Raw genomic sequence first — 20,688 nt, 5'->3', positions numbered from 1 at the left:
GGCCCGGGGACCTATCCTTTAAACTGTCATTGAGCTCACTGAAAGTAAATGTGGTTGACAATCAATGCCAGCACTGCCCACCTTGGTACCACTCCTCCCACCTTCCTCTGGGACCCAAGGCCATTTTATTAGTGAACTTATAATGAACTCATGTATTATTGAATTAATGCATTATGTATGAATTAATGCATTATATATAATATTATTATATCTAATATATAAAAATATATTATAACATATTATACATATCATATTATAATTTACATTAATTAATGCATTATAATGAACTCCATGAATTCAGCATCCCCTGTGGCAGGGCACAGAGTCCTCTGGGATACTGCTGGTACCTTGGGCTCTGTTTGGTCAATGGCTGTGAGGAAGATTAGGTGGGCCAGGAAGAGGCAGATGGAGAGCTGCAGGTGGAGCGAGGTGCTGGTGTTCTGGATGGGTTTGCACAACAGGAAGGTGAGGGCTGCCAGGAGGAGGCACAGCAGAGAGAGGCTCAGCCCCACGTAGGTGATCACATTTAGTGCAGGATCATGCTTCTGGGAACCAGCAGAGAGGAGATCACTGTCACACTTTTCTGCTCTCAGATTATACTCCCCCACCCCTTTGAATGAGGAGCCTCAAACATAGGCATACCATCTCTGTCTCTGCAGGGAGAGGAGGGATGCAGGATTTCCTGTGTGCTGTCACCCCACCTACGTAATCAGTAAGTCCTTTGACCCCACTTCTGGAATATGTGTCCAACTCAACCTCCTCCCACCACCTCTGCTGCTGCCACCCAAATCCTGACCACCACCAACTCTCTGCTAGTCCACTCCTGCTGCATCACCATCCATTCTCGACCCAGGAGCCAGAGGTATCTTCCAATAACATCAATATGCAGCATCCCTGGTGTAAACCCTCTATTGCCTTCCAGTTGCAACTTGTATGAAATCTAAATGTTCTGACCATGCATTGGAGATCTGACACATTTTCCCTGCTCCCTTCTCTTTAACCTGACTTCTTACACTTCCCTCTTGTTCACCCCACTGCAATTACATTTCTTTCTGGAACACACCAAGTTTGTTCTCTCTCACGACCTTTACACATACATGTATTTCTTCTTGGGATGCTCTTTCCCAATACTTTTTTTTTTTCTTTTTAGGGCTGCAGCTATGGCATATGGAAGTTCTCAGGCTAGGGGCTGAATCAGAACTGCAACTGCTGGCCTATACCACACCCACAGCAATGCCGGATTTGAGCTACATCTGCCACCCATGTGCAGCTTGCGGGAATGCCAGATCCTTAACCCACAGAACAAGGACAGGGAGGGAACCCGCATCCTCACGGACACTATGTTGGGTTCTTAACCCACTGAGGCACAATGGGAAATCCCTGAGATCTTTTTTCATTGAGGTAAAATCCAAATAATACAAAATTAACCACTTTATACTGTACAATTCAGTGACATTTAGTACATTCATGGTGTTGTTTTATCACCACTTCTATCTAGATCCAAAACATTTTTATCACCCCCAAATAAAACCCCAGGCCCATGAAGAAGTTACTCCCTATTCGCCCCTTCCCCCAGCCCCTAGAAACCACCAATTTGCTTTCTTTCTCTATGGATTTGGATGTTTTATGTAAGTAGAATTCTACATTATGTGGTCCTTTGTGTCTAGCTTCTTTCACTCAATATATTTTTGAGATTCATCCCTATTATAATATTACTGACTTTATTTTCAGATTTCAGCTCTAATATTTAACTCTTCTCTGAACACTCTATCCAGCGTAGCACCCCTCTGCAATCACTCCATATACACGCTCTTTTAAAATTTTCTTTATAAAGTATAGTTGATTTGTTATAAGATAAAATAAAATATTCTTTATAGCACTTATTGCCCCCTAGCAGAGCCTCAAAGAAGATTAGCTGGAGAAATTAAATGTTCACATCATACCTGGCTGTGGAAGGCCATGAGGACAGCGAAACTGGACAGATGGGTGGAGCTACATGTGGTGTGAGTTTCATTTGCTTGCATCAAGACACAGCCCTCTGTAGACCAGTGGCCGCCCTCCTTTGTGCCTTTCCAGTAGACGCAGAAGATCTTTTTGATACCCGGGTTCATCTGAAAAGAGAACAGGCTCGTCGTGTCCTTCCTAGGGAGGGACAGCTCTCAGAGTGCTGGTCTACACTGGTAGGGTTCAAAGAGGTGACACACAGGTTAGGAGAGATCAGGTGATTTCAGTTTTAAGTGATGAGGATGACCACCAGGACAGCCACCCCCATAGTCCCACTTCCATTAGGAGTCCACATAACAGAAAGCAAGCCCATCTCTCTCCCTTAGGGAGCCAGAACTTTACAATATGTCATTGGTTTCAAGACTTTGTCCTCTGGAGTTCCCGTCATGGTGTAGCGGAAACAAATCCGACTAGGAAGCAAGAGGATTCGGGTTGGATCCCCGGCCTCGCTCTGTGGGTTAAGGATTTGGTATTGCCGTGAGCTGTGGTGTAGGTTGCCGACTCAGCTTGGAACCTACATTGCTGTGGCTGTGGCTGGCAGCTGTAGCTCCAATTGGACCTTTAGCCTGGAAACCTCTATATGCCGCAAGTGTAGACCTAAAAACCAAAAAAAGAAAAAAAAAGAAAAGAAAAGAAAAGAAAAGAAAAGAAAAAAAAAAGGCTTTGTCCCCCACCATGACAACTGAACAAAAAAAGCTTTCTCCCCAATACTCTCTAAGCCAAATTTCCCTGGTCCCTTCACATCAGTTCTGCTCTTGACCTGGTACAACAACACAATAATTGCTCATGAGATGGCAGGGGTAGTGTAGGAAAGAAACATCACCAGGAGAGAGAATAAAGTTAGCCTTCAACCTCTTCCTTTTGTTCCAAGGGAGTCCAGAACATCACTTTATGGGGCTAAACAGATGAGTTAGATATTCTCCTGTGTGGGGGCTGTACCGCCTTTGATAATCCCCTGGACCATCCCCAGATGTCTTGCTCCACTTCTGCTGCCCCAGGCCATACAGCAAAAATTCCCTTCCTAGGAGTTCCCCTTGTGGCTTAGTGGAAACAAATCCGACTAGTATCCATGAGGATGCAGGTTTGATCTCTGGCCTCACTCAATGGGTAACGATCCGTCGTAGCTGTGAGCTGTGGTGTAGATCACAGATGCAGCTCAGATCTGGTGTTGCTGTGGCTATGGTGTAGGCTCATAGCTGTAGCTCTGATTCGACCCCTAGCCTGGGAACTTCTATATGCCACAAGTGTGGCCTTACAAAAAAAAAAAAAAAAAATCCTTTCCTAGGTTTTATGCATCAGATAAAGCCTACCTTTCCTCACCTTCTACCACTGAATCATCTTCTTTTTTTCCTTTTTTTTTTTTGTCTTTTTGCTATTTCTTTGGGCCGCTCCTGAGGCATATGGAGGTTCCCAGGCTAGGGGTTGAATGGGAGCTGTAGCCGCCGGCCTACGCCAGAGCCACAGCAATGCGGGATCCAAGCCTTGTCTGCAACCTACACACCACAGCTCACGGCAACGCCAGATCATTGACCCGCTGAGCAAGGCCAGGGACCGTACCCGCAACCTCATGGTTCCTAGTTGGAATCATTAACCACTGCGCCACGCTGGGAACTCCTGAATTATTTTCTTAAAGTTAAAAAAAATTTGGAGTTCCTGTTGTGGCTCAGTGGGTTAAGGACCTGTGAGGATGTGGATTTGATCCCTGGCCTCACTCAGTGAGTTAAGGATCTGGCATTGGTGAAAGCTGTGGCTTAGGTTGCAGATCCGGTGTTGTTGTGGCAGTAGCATAGGCTGCAGCTGCAGCTCTGATTTGACCCTTGGCCTGGGAACTTCCATATACTGTAGGTATGGTTGTGAAAAGAAAAAAATTAAGGGAGTTCCCGTCGTGGCGCAGTGGTTAACGAATCCGACTAGGAACCATGAGGTTGCGGGTTCGGTCCCTGCCCTTGCTCAGTGGGTTAACAATCTGGCGTTGCCGTGAGCTGTGGTGTAGGTTGCAGACGTGGCTCGGATCCTGCGTTGCTGTGGCTCTGGTGTAGGCCGGTGGCTGTAGCTCCGATTCAACCCCTAGCCTGGGAACCTCCATATGCCGCGGGAGCGGCCCAAGAAATAGCAACAACAACAAAAGACAAAAAGACAAAAGACAAAAAAAAAAAAAAAAAATTAAAAAAAACGTTTATTTTTTCCAGATTTGTTGAAATTTAATTGACATATAGCATTGTATAAGTTTAAGGTGTACAGTGTAATGACTTGATACATGTATATATTGCAAAATGATTATTGCAACAAGGTTAGTTAACATCCATCAATCACTTCACATAGTTACAATTTTTATTTTGTGGGGAGAACTTTTTTTTTTTTTGGCTCTTTGCCATTTTTTGGGCCGCTCCCGCGGCATATGGAGGTTCCCAGGCTAGGGGTTGAATCGGAGCTGTAGCCACCGGCCTATGCCAGAGCCACAGCAACGCGGAATCCAAGCCTCATCTGCGACCTACACCACAGCTCACGGCAACGCCGGATTGTTAACCCACTGAGCAAGGGCAGGGAGCGAACCCGCAACCTCATGGTTCCTAGTCGGATTCGTTAACCACTGCGCCACAACGGGAACTCCCAACAGTATAGCATTGTTAACTAGAGTTAATCAGAGTCACCATTCTCTCTCCCTTACATCCCCAGAACTAATTCATCTTGTATCTGGAAGTTTGTAGCTTTTGAAAACGATTACCTCTCCCCCCAACCTCCCGTTCCTGGCAACCACCAATTTGTCCTTTGTTTCTATGAGTTTGGTTTTTTCTGATTCCACTAGTATAAGAGATCATACAGTCTTTGTCTTTCTCTGACTTATTTCACTTCTCCACAATGTCCATGTTTCAAAAAAAGGGAAGATTTTCTTCAATTCTTACTTTTTTTTTGCCTTTTCTCTTTTCAGGGCAGCACCCATGGCATATGACAGTTGCCAGGCTAGAGGTCCAATCAGAGCTGAAGCTGCCAGCCTACCACACAGCCACAGTAATGTGGGATCTGAGACTCATCTCAGGACCACAGCTCCTGGCAATGCTTGATCCTTAACCCATTGACCAAGGCCAGGGATTGAACCCATGTCCTCATGGATGCCAGTCGGGTTTACTAACCGCTGAGCCACGACAGGAATTCCCAACTCTTACTTTCTAAACAGAGCTGGCTATGTATGCCTATTAACACCCTTGCTTTTAAGAGTTTGGTCAGAGAACAACAGGAAAAGGCAATGGATTATATGAAAGTATTTCTTCTGATTGAGTTATGTAGTCCTAATAATTAATTCCAGGCTTCTGCGCAAGAATGAATATTATGGCTCAGTTAAAATTTCACAGATGTAGGAGGTACCTGCTACTAAAATAATTCCATGAACTAGAATGACACTGCTCAAGAGAAATTTCATGTGAGCCACTTACGTAATTTGAAATTTTCTACTACCACATTAAAAAGGGAAGAGAACAGGTCAAATTAATTTTTTTTGTCCTTTTAGGGCTACACCCACAACATATGGAAGTTCCTAGGCTAGGGGTTGAATTGGGGCCACAGTTGCTGGCCTACGCCACAGCCACAGCAATGCAAGATCCCGAGCTGTGTCTGTGACCTACATCACAGCTCAAGGCAATGCCAGATCCTTAACCCACTAAGCAGGCCGGGGATCGAACATGTGTCCTAATGGATACTAGTTGGGTTCATTACCACTGAGCCACAATGAGACCCCCTCAAATTAATTTTAATAAAATAATTTTATTCAACTCACTATATTCAAAATAATACCTTAATATGTCAATATAAATCAATACTTGTGATAAATATAAAATTATTGAGAAGTTTAACACATTTTTTTCTCTTACTAAGTCTTAGAAGTCTGGAAACACTAAGTCTAAATGTGAAAATACTAAGTCTTCAAAACCTCAATTCGGACTCACCATGTATCAAATGCTCAACATAGTTGGCTCCTGGCTAGGATATTGGACAAGGTGGACCCAGAACCATTGACTGGGGTGTATTTGCAAATTATTTGGCCTAACACCCATGAAACCTAAGCAAATTCAAACTGCAGCTTTGACCCACCTTCACATGCTGAAAATTTAGAATCACAGATTGGGAGAGAGATGTGTTCCTTTTGGGTCCAATAGCAGCACTCACTATCTGGGAGTTCAGGTAAACTCGATCTTTATCATTCATTTCTTCAAAGAAAGTTGCATTTATGATATTTCCAAGGGAAGAGAATGAAACGAAGGCAACTGCACTAGGACCTAAGTAAAAAGAATAATGGACTCTTTAAAAAGTGTCACCATTTCTGGGAGTTACCCTTGTGGGGCAGCGGAAACGAATCTGACTAGGAACCATGAGGTTTCAGGTTCAATCCTTGGCCTTGCTCAGTGGGTTAAGGATATGGCATTGCCATGAGCTGTGGTATAGATTGCAGATGTGGCTTGGATCCTGCGTTGCTGTGGCTGAGGCATAGGCCAGCAGCTGTAGCTTAGATTGGATCCCTAGCCTGGGAACCTCCATATGCCGTGGGTGCAGCCTAAAAAGAAAAAAAAAAAAGTAAAAACAAAAAGTGCCACCATTTCTGAATACTTTTTTTTGGGGGGGGCCACACTGGCTGCATATGGAAGTTCCCTGGCTGGGGGTTGAATCAGAGTTGCAGCTGCCAGCCTACCCCACAGCCACAGCAACACCATATCCAAGCCGTGTCTGCAACATACACCACAGGCTGGACCCAAGGAAATCAATTTATAGTTGGGTTACATGTATTTCTAGTCTATTGTGTTTGTATGTAATCATTTCCTTTCTACATATTATATATGTAAACCATATCTAGATATAGATAATATATGTGGAAATGATTATCTATCTGTTTTTTTTTTTTTTTTTTTTTTTTTTGTCTTTTGAGGGCACCCACGGCATATGGAGGTTCCCAGGCTAAGGGTCCAATTGGAGCTGTTGCCTCTGGCCTATGCCAGAGCCACAGCAACGCAGGATCTGAGCCGCGTCTGTGACTTACACCACAGCTCATGGCAACGCCGGATTGTTAACCCACTGAGCAAGGGCAGGGAGCGAACCCACAACCTCATGGTTCCTAGTCGGATTCGTTAACCACTGCGCCACGATGGGAACTCCATCCATTCTTTTAAATTAAATTAAATTTTATTTTTCAGCCATGCCTGAGGCATGTGGAAGTCCCTGGGCCAGGGATCAAACCTGCACCACAGCAGTGACAATGCCAGATCCTTAATCCTCTAGGCCATCAGGGAACTCCATATCTATTTATTTATTCAATTTTTTTTTTTTTTTAGTGGGATGTTTACTATGTTTCAGAAATTATTTTGGGGATACAGTGGGGGACAGAGTAAACTGAGTTTCTCCTCTTATGGATTCTTTCTTTCTTTTGGCTGGACCTATGTCACAAGGAAGTTCCCAGGCCAGGAACTGAACCTGCATCACAGCACTGACCCAAGCTCCTGCAGTGTCAATGTTGGGTCCTTAACCCACTGTGCCACCAGGGAACTCCTGGATCTTACTTTCTGATGCAGGAGACAGACAAATATAAACAAACGAATAAGGTTATATATCAGAGAATGCTCAGTCCTATGGAAAAAATTAAGTGAAGTAAGGGGCAGAGAGATGATGGATACTGCTTCGGACAGTATGGCCTTCTGAGCCTTGGGAAGAAGTTTGCTTTTATTTTAAGCCAATGGAAAACTATTGGAGGATTTTAAGCAAGGCAATGGTGTAATTTAACATGATTTAATAGGCTAGAAAAGATAGATACATGATATATTTATATTTATAACATATATTTATAATCTTATTATATATTAGGACATGCACATGATATATATAAATAGTGATGGGGTCAAACTGTGTCCCCCAACTCCCTAAATCCATATGTTGAAGTCTTATTAGTACTTCAGAATTTGACTGTATTTGAAGATAGGGCTTTCAAAGAAGTGATCAAGTGAAAATGAAACTGTTAGAATGGGTCTTGGAGTTCCCGATGTGGCTCAGTGAGTTAAGAACCTGACATGTGGGTTTGATTCCTGGCTTTGCTCAGCGGGTTAAGGGTTTGGCATTGCCAGAAGCTTTGGCATAGGTCACAGATGTGGCTTGGATCCAGTGTTGCCGTGGCTGTGGCATAGGTGGGCAGCTACAGCTCTGATTTGACCCCTAGCCTAGGAACTTCCATATGGCACACATGTGGCTGTTAAAAAAAAAGAAAAGAAGAATGGGTCCTAATCCTATCTGCCTGATGTCCTTATAAGAGGATATTTGGACATGTACAGAGAGACCAGGGGAATTCTAACTGCGGCATAGTGAGTTAAGGGTCTGGCATTGCTTCAGTTGTGGCATAGGTAGATGCTGCAGCTCGGATTTGATCCCTGGCCTGGGAACTTCCATATGCTGCAGGTGTGGCCCTCAAAAAAAGAGAGACCAGGGATGCAGGCACACAGAGAAAAGACCAAGTGAGGACAGAGTGGGAAGGTGGCTGCCTTCAAGCCAAGGAGAAGGCCTCAGAAGAAACCATCCCTGCCAACACCTTCATCTTGGACTTCGAGCCTTTGGAACTGTGAGAAAATAAATTCTTCCTGTTTAAGCTACCTAGTCTGGTATCTTACAGCAGCCATAGCATATAATGCATATACGCATATATGCACACAGACCTACATATTATATATATATATATATATATATATATATATATATATATAGACTATATATGTGATAATATATTAATGAAAACATTCCCATGTTAATAAGTATTCATTCTTGCAGCTGCTGAGAAGTCCACATGACAAAGGGGTCTTATAGAGCAAGTAGTTAAGGATCTAGGGACTAGAGCCAGGTTTCTGGATTCAAATTCCAGCTTTGTCGCTTACTAACTGTGTGGTTCATCCCACTGGAATAAATACCTCAGCGGATTTCTCTAATCATCCTTCTCTTGTCTCATGCAGGGGACGAGAAGCAGGGGCTTCAATTTTCTCTGAGTTAATGGTAGTTTCCATTTGTTAGAACGAAACAGCAGCATGTGGTTGGAAGACATTAGCAGGTGCTATATCCACCTGATCATATGCTTGGAAACTGCTTGTTTCTGAGCTGAAATATTCTGGTGTAAGAGCAAAGTCATAAGCAGAAAAGGGAAGAGTAGCTCTCGAGTTTCCCAAGGTGGGTCTCTGTGGCCTGGGTTTTTCCTCTGAGATGTTTTGCAAAGAGGGGAGTCATGTGATCATGCATCTTTGGTTACCTATGACAGTTCTAGTTCACACCTGGTGTTCTGGTATGATTGAATAGTACTGTCTTCCAATATTAAAAGTGTAACCAACCTAAATGTCCACTGACAGAAGAATTGATAAAGAAGATGTGGTACATATATACAGTGGAAGATTATTCAGCCATAAAAAATGAAACAATGCCATTTGCAGCAACATGGATGGACCTAGAGATTATCATATTGAGTGATGTAAGTAAGACAAAGACAAGTATCATATGATATCATTTATATGTGGAGTCTAATAAAATGATATAAAAGAATTTATTTATAATACAGAAAAAAACCCACAGATTTCAAAACCAATCTTGTGGTTACCATAGGTGAAACTGTTGGGGGGAGGGAAGAATTGGGAGGGTAGGAGTAGCATATTCACACTACTGTAAAAAACAGATGATTAACAGTGTGAACCTGCTATATAGACACGAAAATCTACCCAATAGTTTGTAATACCCTATAAAGGAAAAAAGAATGGATATATTTATACGTAAAAAAAGTGTCACCATTTAGAGAAATTACAAGGTTGCTCCAGACCAGAGGCTCTCAAGTGGGGGGGCTATTCTTCTCTCCCTCAACCTCAGTTGACATTGAGCAATGTCCGGAGGAATTTTTGGTGTCACATCTGGGGGATTGTTACTGGCATCTAGTGGATAAAGGCCAGGGATGCTGCTCAACATCCTACAGGGCAGAGTATAGTACCCACAACAGTCCAGCCCATGAGAGAAACTGAAGGAAGGAAAAAATGTCCCTTTACAAGCTTGTCAAGCACCCGACAATGGGTTCTTGTCTCTCATTAGGGATATCGAGGCCTCAACCTAATGTAGAATTTAATTCATTGAACATTTGTTGCTCCTCTCTGATACCATGCTGGTAAAGGTGACTACACAGAGAAAGAAGTCATGATTTTTACCCTTAAGGTAAGTCAACTGACAGATACAACACATTAGATACCATGATAAGCTAGGTTCATGGTGCTGAGGGAGCACGGAGGAAGGAGGGCCTGACTGTGGGGCTGTGATAGAAATGGGCAGTCCTGGGAGGCTTCATGGAGGAGATGAAAGTTGAGCTGTGTTGAAAGAAGAGTAAAAGTCCACCCAGTGGGGTGGTGGTTGGCATTCCTGGCAGAGGAAGAGCCAATGCAGAAGCTCTGAGCTAAGGCCAAAGGGGCCATTTTAGGGGACATAAATAATCAACTGCTGGGCATGTCTGTGCCAGATGCTCCCCAAGGCACATGCAGTCACATTATGATGTCTGCAATTCATGTAAACAATTCGGCCTAGACAGTTGTTATGGGCTGAGCTGTGTCCTCCCCAAATTCATATGCTGACATCATCCTAATCACCCCTTCCCCACCCCCCCTCCCCTTGCCTCAGAATGTGACCAAGGAGCAAACTGGGTTGCAGATGTGTTTGGTTTGGCCTGCACCGTGAAACCTTGCATGCTCTCTCTACAAATTGCGAGTGACAAGGGAACCTGGTGACAGTGCAAGCACGAAATTATGTGGTTTTTGTTTGGCTTTCATCTTCCACCTGGCCCATCCTCAAATGGAGGCAGATTCAAGTTCTCATCTTCTCAGGGGAGGAGAGGAAGAAACAGGAACTAATTGCTACATGAGACTTTCTCAGTTCTGCATGTGGTTAGTTGTCTCTGTGTTTATTGTCTTTACTTTGGTTCTTTGGGTGATGGTGTAGACCAGCAGTACCCCGTGTTTATGGAATTGGATTTTGAGAGCCCATTTATTGTGCTATAGCAATTATAACTATATGGCAATTATAATAGAAGTGTTCTTGCCAAATTAAAAAATTGGAGGTATTCATGCAAATAACCCAATTTTTGGTTTCTCTTGAAAAATCAGAAGGTCTGGTGATACTGGGACAGTTAATAGTAACAATCTGTCCCTTTTTACACAGGCCGTAGCAGATGTTCTAGGTACCCTGACTTTATTCCTTTGGCACTCTTAGTTTCTACTGCAAGCAGCTGTGACTCTGTCTGGGAGCTTTCCCTGGAGTAAATGTGTTTGATATGTATACAGGGCAGGCTGGAAGAGCCTAAAGGTTTACCTCACCTTCCACCCCCTGGAAGGGCTCTCAACCAATGTTGGGTCAGAGCAGGTGTATAAATAGCCCAGCTCTCTCTCCTTGAATGGGGAAACTCAGTGGAATTGAACTCCAGTCACCACCAGCAGTAACCTACTCACTAACATAACAATACCTGTATGGGCTTCCTTCTCTTCCCAGTCTCACTTCCTATTTTCTTTATTAGGATGTTTGATTTTATGTGTCAATTGGATAAGCTATATTATCCAGATATTTGGTCAAACACCAGTCTGGATATTGCTGTGAAGGTATTTTTTTTTTAAGGCTGCACCATGCAGCTATGGAATTTCCTGGGTTAGGGGTCAGATCGGAGCTGCAGCTGAGGCTTATGCCATAGGATCTGAGCCACATCTGTGACCTATGCCACCAGATCCTTAATTCACTGAGCGAGGCCAGGAATTGAACCTGCATCCTCACAGAGACAATGTTGGGTCCTTAACCTGCTAAGCCACAATGGGAATTCCATGGGAAGGTGTTTTTGGATGAGATTAATAGTTCAATCAGTAGACTTTGAATAAAGCAGATTACTCTTCATAATGTGGGTGGGTGGGCCTCATGCAATCAGTGGAAGGTGTTAAAAGAAAGAATGACTTCCCCACCAAGGAAGAGACTGTCTTCAGACTTGAGCTGCATGATCAATCTTCCCCTGTGTCTTCAGCCTGTTGCTTGGGTTTTAGACTTGCTACCCTCCACAGTCTCATGAGCTAAATTCTTCTTAAATTCTCTGTCTCTGTCCTGCCTGTCTCTCGCTGTCTCTACACATACACATCCTATTGGTTCTGTTTCTCTGGAGAACCCTGACTCATATACCTGCTGGTGCTTCTGGGATCATCTCCAAGTACAATCCTTATACTTGAACTCCTGACACTTGTCTCAGGGACCGCATCTGAGTCGACCCAAACTGAATAGCCCCCAAATTGCAGAGAAGACTCTTTCATGTGGAAGAAAAGAAAGACCCACTTTAGGAAGATTTTTTTTTAAGGAAAAGACTCAAATGACACAGTCTTAGGGTAACAGACCTATTAGGGAGGAACCAATTTGGGACATTTTCTTACTACTCACACAGTAGTGAGGAAATTGCTTTTGTGTCTTAGGGATTCTGAATATAGATACCACATGTACCTTGTATGTCTCCCTGGATGATGTCATCACAGTGGATATCCATTGAGTTCATTTGGGCCTTCAAGTTGAACATGATTCCCTGGGAACAATCTGTAACAACTCGAGTTTCAACAGCTGGTAAGAAAAGCAATAGGCAAGTTTGCCATTATTATAATTTAAAAAATGTGCATAGCTACCCAAAGGGCTCCCATTTACGGAGTGTCTAGGATGTGCCAGGCACTGGGCTAAAAGCTTTGTGCACTGTCATCTTATAACAGCCTCGTATAACCCCATGAGGGACTATTGTCCAGATGGGGAAACTGAAATTCAGAAATTAAGTAAGACTCTAGCTCCAAAAACCAAGTTCTTTTTTTTTCCTCCTCTTTTGGCTACCCTGCTGCATATGGAGTTCCCAGGTCAGGGATTAGATCTAAGCCTCATTTATGACCTATGCTGCAGCTGCGACAACTCCAGATCCTTTATACACTGTGCCAGGCTGGGGATCAAACCTGCATCCTAGCGCTAGGGAGACACTGCTGATCCTGTTGCACCACAGAGGGAATTTCATAACTCATGAAACCAAGTTCTTAACTAGCACATCCTCTCTGAAGCAACAATACCATTTCTAGGAATTTATTTATTTATTTATTTATTTATTTATTTATTTATGTCTTTTTATGGCCACACCCATGGCACATGGAAGTTCCTAGGCTAGGGGCCAAACTGGAGCTGTAGCTGCTGGTCTACACCACATCCACAGCAACTTGGGATCTGAGCCGTCTGTGACCTACACTGCAGCTCACAGCAACACTGGATCCTTAACCTACTGAGCAAGGCCAGGGATTGAACCCATGTCCTCATGGATACTAGTCCGGTTGATTACTGCTGAGCCACAATGGGAACTCCTCTAGGAATTTATTATCAGAAACAATCATGGAGAAGAGGGCAGATTTAGCTATAAGAAGGTTCACAGCAGCAAAGACCATAAGGGTGAAAAAATGAGAAATGGCTTAAATGTTTAACAAGAAGGAATTGATTAAATAATTTATGGCTTATCTCTATAATGGGAAACCATACTTCCAATAAAAATGAAGTCAAAGAAAAATAAGAAATAAGCTCATGAAAATATTTATCTTAAAAATTAGTATGAGTCTGGTCATGGGTTGGAAGTTATTGTAGCTGGGTGACAGGTGCAGTAGGCTTATTATGCTTCCTTTTATATATGTTAAAAAAGCTTTTAAAAAAGCAAGTAACGAGAGTTCCCACTATGGCACAGTGGGTTAAGGATCCAGCACTGCCACAACTATGGCGTCCGTGGCAGCTCCAGCTCAGATGCAATCCCTGGTTGGGAACTTCCATATGCCGTGGGTGCGGACAAAAAGAAAAAAAAAAAAGCAAGTAACAAAATAGCACTTGAAGAACGATGCTACTATAAAGTAGATAGGAATATGAAAAATGATATCTTAATAAAATTTAATAATAATAAAGAGTAGAAAGTAGAATGATAGAAATTTTAGCAATTACCAACCCTAGTTCTAAGTGCATTTTATGCAGTATTATTATCTCAGTTTACCGATAAGGAGACTAAAGCCCACTGAGATGAGGGTACCGGTTATCCATTAGATGATTAGGGCCTGGCCAAATCAGGAAGGATGAGAGTAACTCATAATCTGGTTTAATTTTGAATGAAAATGTCCAGATTCTGGTTTCCAAGAAGGTTAGGCACTGAATTTTACTTTATTAAAAATTAAAAAAATTATTATTTTTATATATTGTAAAATACATGTATTTTATTATATGAGTTGGTAAAACAAAATGGTTAATTAGGCATACATAACTATTCTCTGAGACAAATAAAAAGCACAGCAAACAGCATTTCTGGGGGCCAATATAGTGATATGCATCAAAAGCATATAAAATATTTTCTTCCTTTTGACCTAACAATTTCTCTTCTATGAATTTATCCTAAGAAATTATCAAGCAAACACACACACACATTTTCAGTGGTTTTTGTCACAGGGTTGTTTGGTAATAACTCACATTTCACAGAATAGGGAAATAAATTATAGTATAAATGTTTTATCTGCAGTGCAACTCTATAAACCATTAAAGACAACATAGGTAATGATGACAAATAATTTGCTTGGAAAGATGTTAGTAATGTAATGAGTGAGAAAGCAGGCTGTGCAACTGTATGTAAAATATAACATACACAACAAATATGTGTCTCTTCATCAAACATGTACCTACATGGCTATCAGACTGGAAGACTGGGTTGTGGGCTGATTTAGCTGGTCTAAATTTAACTTTGTGTACATTTAAAAAAAAATTAAACAACCTTAATACTTGGCTTTGCCGTGGTATTTTATTTTTTTATTTTTTATTTTTATTTATTTTTTTCTTAGCCATTCTCAGCAGACATTTATTGAGTGCTTACTGTGTGCTGGAAGTAAGCCAGGTGCTGGAAACAGCAAAGGGCCAGGAAGAGTCAGGGTCAGCCACTGAGTCCTCAGTGACACTGCACTCACTGACCCTGGTTGACACAGGAACAGATTAACCCTTCAGGTACCACTCTGACGGCCTGAGCTGGGTCCATAGATGAGTCTGCCTAGGTCTTTCCAGCAGCCAAAAGGGATTCAGTGGGGTGAGACCCTGTCCCTCTCTGTCCGGGTCCAGAGGCATACACAGACAAGCTCCTACACACTCCTCCAAACACGCCTCAGACTTTGACGTGCAAACACACACACACACTCACACAGAGGCATGGCCAGTTTTACAAGGAAGTGGTATGGAGGTGCTGCCTACAAGTCATGTTCTGAGTCACCCACCTCAATATAAAACTGTCATCCACCATTGAGAGATTAGCTTGAGAGGTGTTTTTGGCCAAGTCTCTTGTAACACTGAACAAGGGGACAGCATCTTAAGGCTTTTCCTTAGAGAGGGGGTTCTGAGAGGGGGAGGGGCCATCGGAGACAGATCTCACTGCCTTTATTTGGCCACAAGCCTGTCCGGGGTCAGAGCTGCCTAACGTGGGTATCCTGTTATGTGGGTGGGGGAGGGTGGGGAGGGGGTTTGTTCTGATTCTCTGTGCTACCTGTATTCCTCCAGGGTCATAAAAATAATGCTGTGACTTGTTAAATGCCTACCAAGTGCCAGGTGTGGCATTTTATTTTTGTTTTTTAAAACAAAAATTGAGTATATTTAAGGTGTGCAATATGAAGACGATACACAATACATGGTAAAATGATTACTGCAGCCAAGCACCTTAGCATATCACCCCATTATATGGCTATATAATTTATATGTATGGCAATATATATATTGCCATTATATATATATATATATATAAAATGGAAGTATTTTTATTTTAAATGTGTGTAGTTAAAGGGCGTTCTCTTGTGGTGCAGCGGGGTAAGGATCTGGTGTTGTCATGGTAGTGGCTTGGGTCTCTGCTGTTGTGCTGATTCGGTCCCTGGTCCAGGGACTTCCACTTGCTGTCTGAGCAGGGCCCCCCCCAATAAAAGTGTAGTAAGATGCTCCTTCTGGGATGGTTCAAAAGTAGCATCACCCTGATGTGTGCTGATAGGTTATATAGGCACAGGATTAAAAAAGAAAAACTACCCTTAAGCCAGAATCCCAGACCTAGGATTGGAAACCACTGGCAAATTTTATAAACAGCTCTATGGAGGAGTAATGGATGTACAACAAATTGTACCCATTAAAGTGTACAACTTGATGAGTTTTATCCTGTGTACACATCTGTAAAACCAATACCACAATCGAGGTAGAGATATTTTCCGTCACCCTCTATCAATTCCTCCAAATTTTCTCATGCTCCTTTTTTTTTTTTTTTTTTTTTAAATTTTGGCTGTGCCTGTGGCATATGGAAATTCCTGGGTCAGGGATGGAACCTGTGCCACTGCAGCGACCCAAGCGGCTGCAGTGAAAATGCTGGATCCTTAACCTGCTGCTCTACCAGGGAACTCCTTCATGCCCCTTTTTCATCCCTTTGCCCACCCTCCTGTCCCTGTCACTATAGATTAGTTTGCACTTTCTAGACTTTTACATAAATGGACTCATGCAGTACTTATTTACTTTTCTCATTGCTAAATCCATAGCCCAGTTAGTAAAAATGCTCCTGTGTGTATCAGGCCTTATTTTCTTCTTACCCAGTGTACTGTTTTGGACTTTCTGGATTTTTTGGTCTGGGGCTTTCAAGGCAGTATCCAGAACAGTCGATTCCACAGTCTGGAGAAAAGATGTAGCGGTGGATGCAATGTTTCTCCTCTCTTCCATTCCCCATAGAGTCTTGTTGTTGAGAAGTGATTCAATCCTCTCAACAACACGTTGCAGCTTTGAAGATAAAAAGAATTAAAAAAAAATCCAATCAGATAGGTCCCATATCCCGAGGCTCAGTGGAAAGCACGAGAAAGCAAGTACTGGAGGCAGAGAACCCTATTCAAATCCAGATTCCAGGTTTATAGATTAGATAATAATATTCTATCAATGTGGATTTCCTGATTTGGATAACTCTACGGTGGTTAAATAGAATGGTAATATGAGGGAAATCTGGGTGAAGAGTGTACACTCATTCTTTGTATGATTTTTGCAGAATTATTTGTCAGTCTGATATTATTTCAAAATAAAGAGTTAAACAATAAAAATGAATTAAAAAAATCCTGATTCCACCATTCACTGGCTGTTTGACTGTGGAAAAGTCACTCAATTGCTCTATGCTCGGTTTGCCTGTCTTAGGATGAGGACAGTATGAGGACCCCACAGGGTTTGGAGGGAAGATTAAATGAGCTGAGAGATGCTATTTTTATTTTTTTGCTGATTTTTAAAAATTAAAGTATAGCTGATTTATAACGTTGTGCCAATTTCAGCTATACAGCAAAGTGATTCAGTTATATGTATTTATTATACATATATATAATTCATTTTCTTATATATATTCTTTTTTTTAAATAATTTTTTTATTTTCCCACTGTACAGCAAGGGGGTCAGGTTATCCTTACATGTATACATTACAATTACATTTTTTCCCCACCTATATATTCTTTTTAATATTTTTTCAATTTTTGTCTATCCCAGGAGATTGTATATAGTTCCCTGTGCTATACAGTAGGATCTTGTTGTTTACCCATTCTAAATATGAGTTTGCATCTACCAAACCCAACCTCCTAGTCCATCCCTCCCTCAACCCCCTCCCCCTTGGCAACCACAAATCTGTTTTCTATGTCTGTGAATCTGTGTCACAGTTTTGTAGATAGGTTCATTTGAGCCATATTTTAGATTCCACGTATAAGTGATATCATTATCACTAATGTGTGGAATTAAAGTCATATCTTTCTCTTTCTGACTTACTACATTTAGTATGATAGGTGCTCAGTACTCCCACATTCCACAGTGAAGTTCTAGGCTAATTTAACTACGGTTGCATAACAAATTATCCTAAAACTTCATGTCTTAAAAAATAGGCACTTATTATCTCACAGTTTGTGAAGTTTGGGAATTCAAGAGGAGCTTGGCTGGGTGGTCCTGTGTTGGGATCTCTCATCTGGTTGCAGTCAAGATGTTGCCTGGGGCTACAGTCATCTGAAAGCTGGGCTGGGGCTGGAGAGTCTGCTTCCACGATGGTGCACTCACAGGGGCTGTTGGCAGGAGGCCTCAGGTCCTTGCCATGTGAGCCTCGCCAAAGGGCTGACCGAGTATCCTTACAACATGGCAGAGACCAAAGTGGAAGCCACCAAGCCGTTTATGATCTAACCTCACAAGTCACAAACTATAATCTCCATTATATTTATCACATGGACCAGCTTTGAGTTATTGTCAGAGAGAGCACTACAAATGGGCATGACTACCAAGCTATAGGGATTGTTTGGGGGGTCATCTGGAAGACTGCCAACCACAGTCAGATATACCGAACTTGCAAAGGAAGGTTTTTCACCCTGAGGTTGACATCAGCTAGAGGGCATTTTTTTCCCTTTATTTTTATTCTTTTTATTAAAGTCTAGATGATTTACAGTGTTGTGCCAATTTCTGCTATATAGTAAAGCGACCCAGTCATACATATATAAAGATTCCCTTTCTTATATTATCTTCCCTCATTCTCTATCCCAAGAGACTGGTTGTATTTTCCTGTGCTGTACAGTAGGGACTCATTATTATCCATTCTAAATGTAATAGTTTGCCTCTACTAACCCCAAACTCCTAGTCCATCCCTCTCCCTTTCTCTCCCCTCTCCCTGTTGGCAACCACAAGTCTGTTCTTTATGTCTGTGAATCTGTTTACGTTTTGTAGACGGGTTCAATTGTGGCTTTTTTTTTTCTGACTTACTTCACTCAGTATGATAATCTCTAGATGCATCCATTTGCTGCAAATGACATTATTTCATTCTTTTTTAATGGCTGAGTAGTATTCCATTGTATATGTGTACCACACCTTAGTAAATTCATCTGTCAATGGACATTTAAGTAGTTTCTATGACTTGGCTATTGTAAATAGTGCTACCATGAACATAGGGGTGCATATATCTTTTTGAATTATAATTTTGTCTGAATATATTTCCAGGAGTGGGGTTGCTGGATCACATGGTAATTCTATTTTTAATTTTCTGAGGGACTTCCATACTGTTTTCCATAGTGGTTGCACCAACTTATATTCCCATCAAGAGTGTAGAAGGGTTCCCTTCTTTCCACACACTCTCTGGTGTTTGTTATTTGTAGACTTTTTAATGATAGCCATTCTGACCCGTGTGAGAGGGTACCTCATTGTAGTTTTCCCTAACAACTAGTGATGTTGAGCATATTTTCATGTGCCTACTGGCCATATGTATGTCTTTGGAGAAATATCTATTTAGGTCTTCTACCCATTTTTTGATTGGGTTGTTTGTTTTTTGTTGAGTTATATGAGTTGTTTGTATATTTTGGAGATTAAGCCCTTGTCAGTTGCATCACAAACTATTTTCTCCCATTCTGCAGGTTGTCGTTTTTATGGTTTCCTTTGCTGTGAAAAATCTTGTAAGTTTGATTAGGTCCCATTTGTTTATTTTTGTTTTTATTTCTATTACCTTGGGAAACTGACCTAATAAGAAATTTGTATGATTTATATCAGAGAAGTTTTTGCCTATGTTCTCTTTTAGGAGTTTTGTGGTGTCATGTCTTATGTTTAAGTCTTTAAGACATTTTGAATTTGTTTTTGTGCATGGTGTGATGATATGTTCCAGTTTCATTGATTTACATGCGGCTGTCCAACTTTCCCAGCACCACTTACTGAAGAGGCTCTTTTTTCTCATTTTATATTCTTGCTTCCTTTATCAAAGATTAATTGACCATAGGTGTGTGGGTTTATTTCCAGGCTGAGAGATGCTATGTTTTTAGAACAGTGTCTGTGCCTGGTAAACACCATATAAGTGTTAGTTATTACGAACATCTTTTACCAACAAGGAAGTGGTAAGGTTTCTAGAAATAGACCAGTGGTTTTCAACTGAGGGTGATTTTGAGTCCCGGGGGCATTTGGTAATATCTAGAGACATCTGGATTTTCACCACTGAAGAGTGTTACTGCTATTTAGGCCGGAGACGCTGCTCAGCATCCTATAATGCATGGACAGCCCCCACACAAAGAATGATCCAGTCTCTTGAGTATATTCCTATGAGTGGAATTGCTGGGTCATATGGCAATTCTATGTTTAATTTTTGGAGGAACCTGGCAATGACATTCTGTAATGAAATGTTCCTGTTAATAACATGATTATTTGTTCATTACTTCAATGAGTAGTTACTGAATTCCCAATGTGGGCTTGGTCTGATTCCTGCCCTCAAGAAGCTCACTGTCTAGAGGGTGACCATGCACCATGTAAATGTTATCAGTTTGCCAAAGATGACAATGGATCACATGCATGGAAGGTGTACATTGGACCAGGGTCTGCGCTGAATATATTATCTCATTTAACCCTCTCATCTATCCAAGGAAGTAGGCGCCAAAACTATCCCTACCTTACAGATGAGTAAATTGATCTTGAAGAGCATGATGGTTAATTTCATGTGTCAACTGGTCTGGACCACATATTTGGCCAAGCATCATTCTGAGTGTGTCTGTGAGGGTATTTCTAGAGGAAATTAATGTCTGAATGGGTGGATGAAGTAGAACAGATTGCCTTCCCTGATGTGGGTGGGCCTCATCCAGTCAAACAAGG

At 41.8% G+C, this 20,688-nt stretch overlaps 1 protein-coding gene across 3 annotated transcripts in view; it reads right to left on the bottom strand.

Annotated features, from left to right (window-relative positions):
- The window catches only part of ADGRE3 (adhesion G protein-coupled receptor E3), a 59,100-nt gene that overhangs the window by 14,385 nt on the left and 24,027 nt on the right, over positions 1–20,688 (bottom strand). For all 3 annotated transcript variants that reach the window (XM_085012635.1, XM_021083689.2, XM_085012634.1), the window contains exons 6-10: positions 16,659–16,842; positions 12,511–12,624; positions 6,091–6,275; positions 1,944–2,111; positions 348–545 (exon numbers count right to left, since the gene is read on the bottom strand). In XM_085012635.1, coding sequence (XP_084868761.1) covers positions 348–545; positions 1,944–2,111; positions 6,091–6,275; positions 12,511–12,624; positions 16,659–16,785 — 792 coding nt within the window. In that variant the 5' untranslated portion in view covers positions 16,786–16,842. The remainder of the gene's footprint in view (positions 1–347; positions 546–1,943; positions 2,112–6,090; positions 6,276–12,510; positions 12,625–16,658; positions 16,843–20,688) is intronic.

Source organism: Sus scrofa, chromosome 2 (genome assembly GCF_054392235.1).
Source record: "Sus scrofa isolate SSC_HxYL_T2T_F1_AM1 chromosome 2, Sscrofa_HxYL_maternal_Yorkshire_Landrace_v2.0, whole genome shotgun sequence".
NCBI lineage: Eukaryota > Metazoa > Chordata > Mammalia > Artiodactyla > Suidae > Sus > Sus scrofa.
The sequence above is the reverse complement of the archived record's forward strand: the minus strand, read 5'-3'. Positions and strand labels throughout refer to the sequence as shown.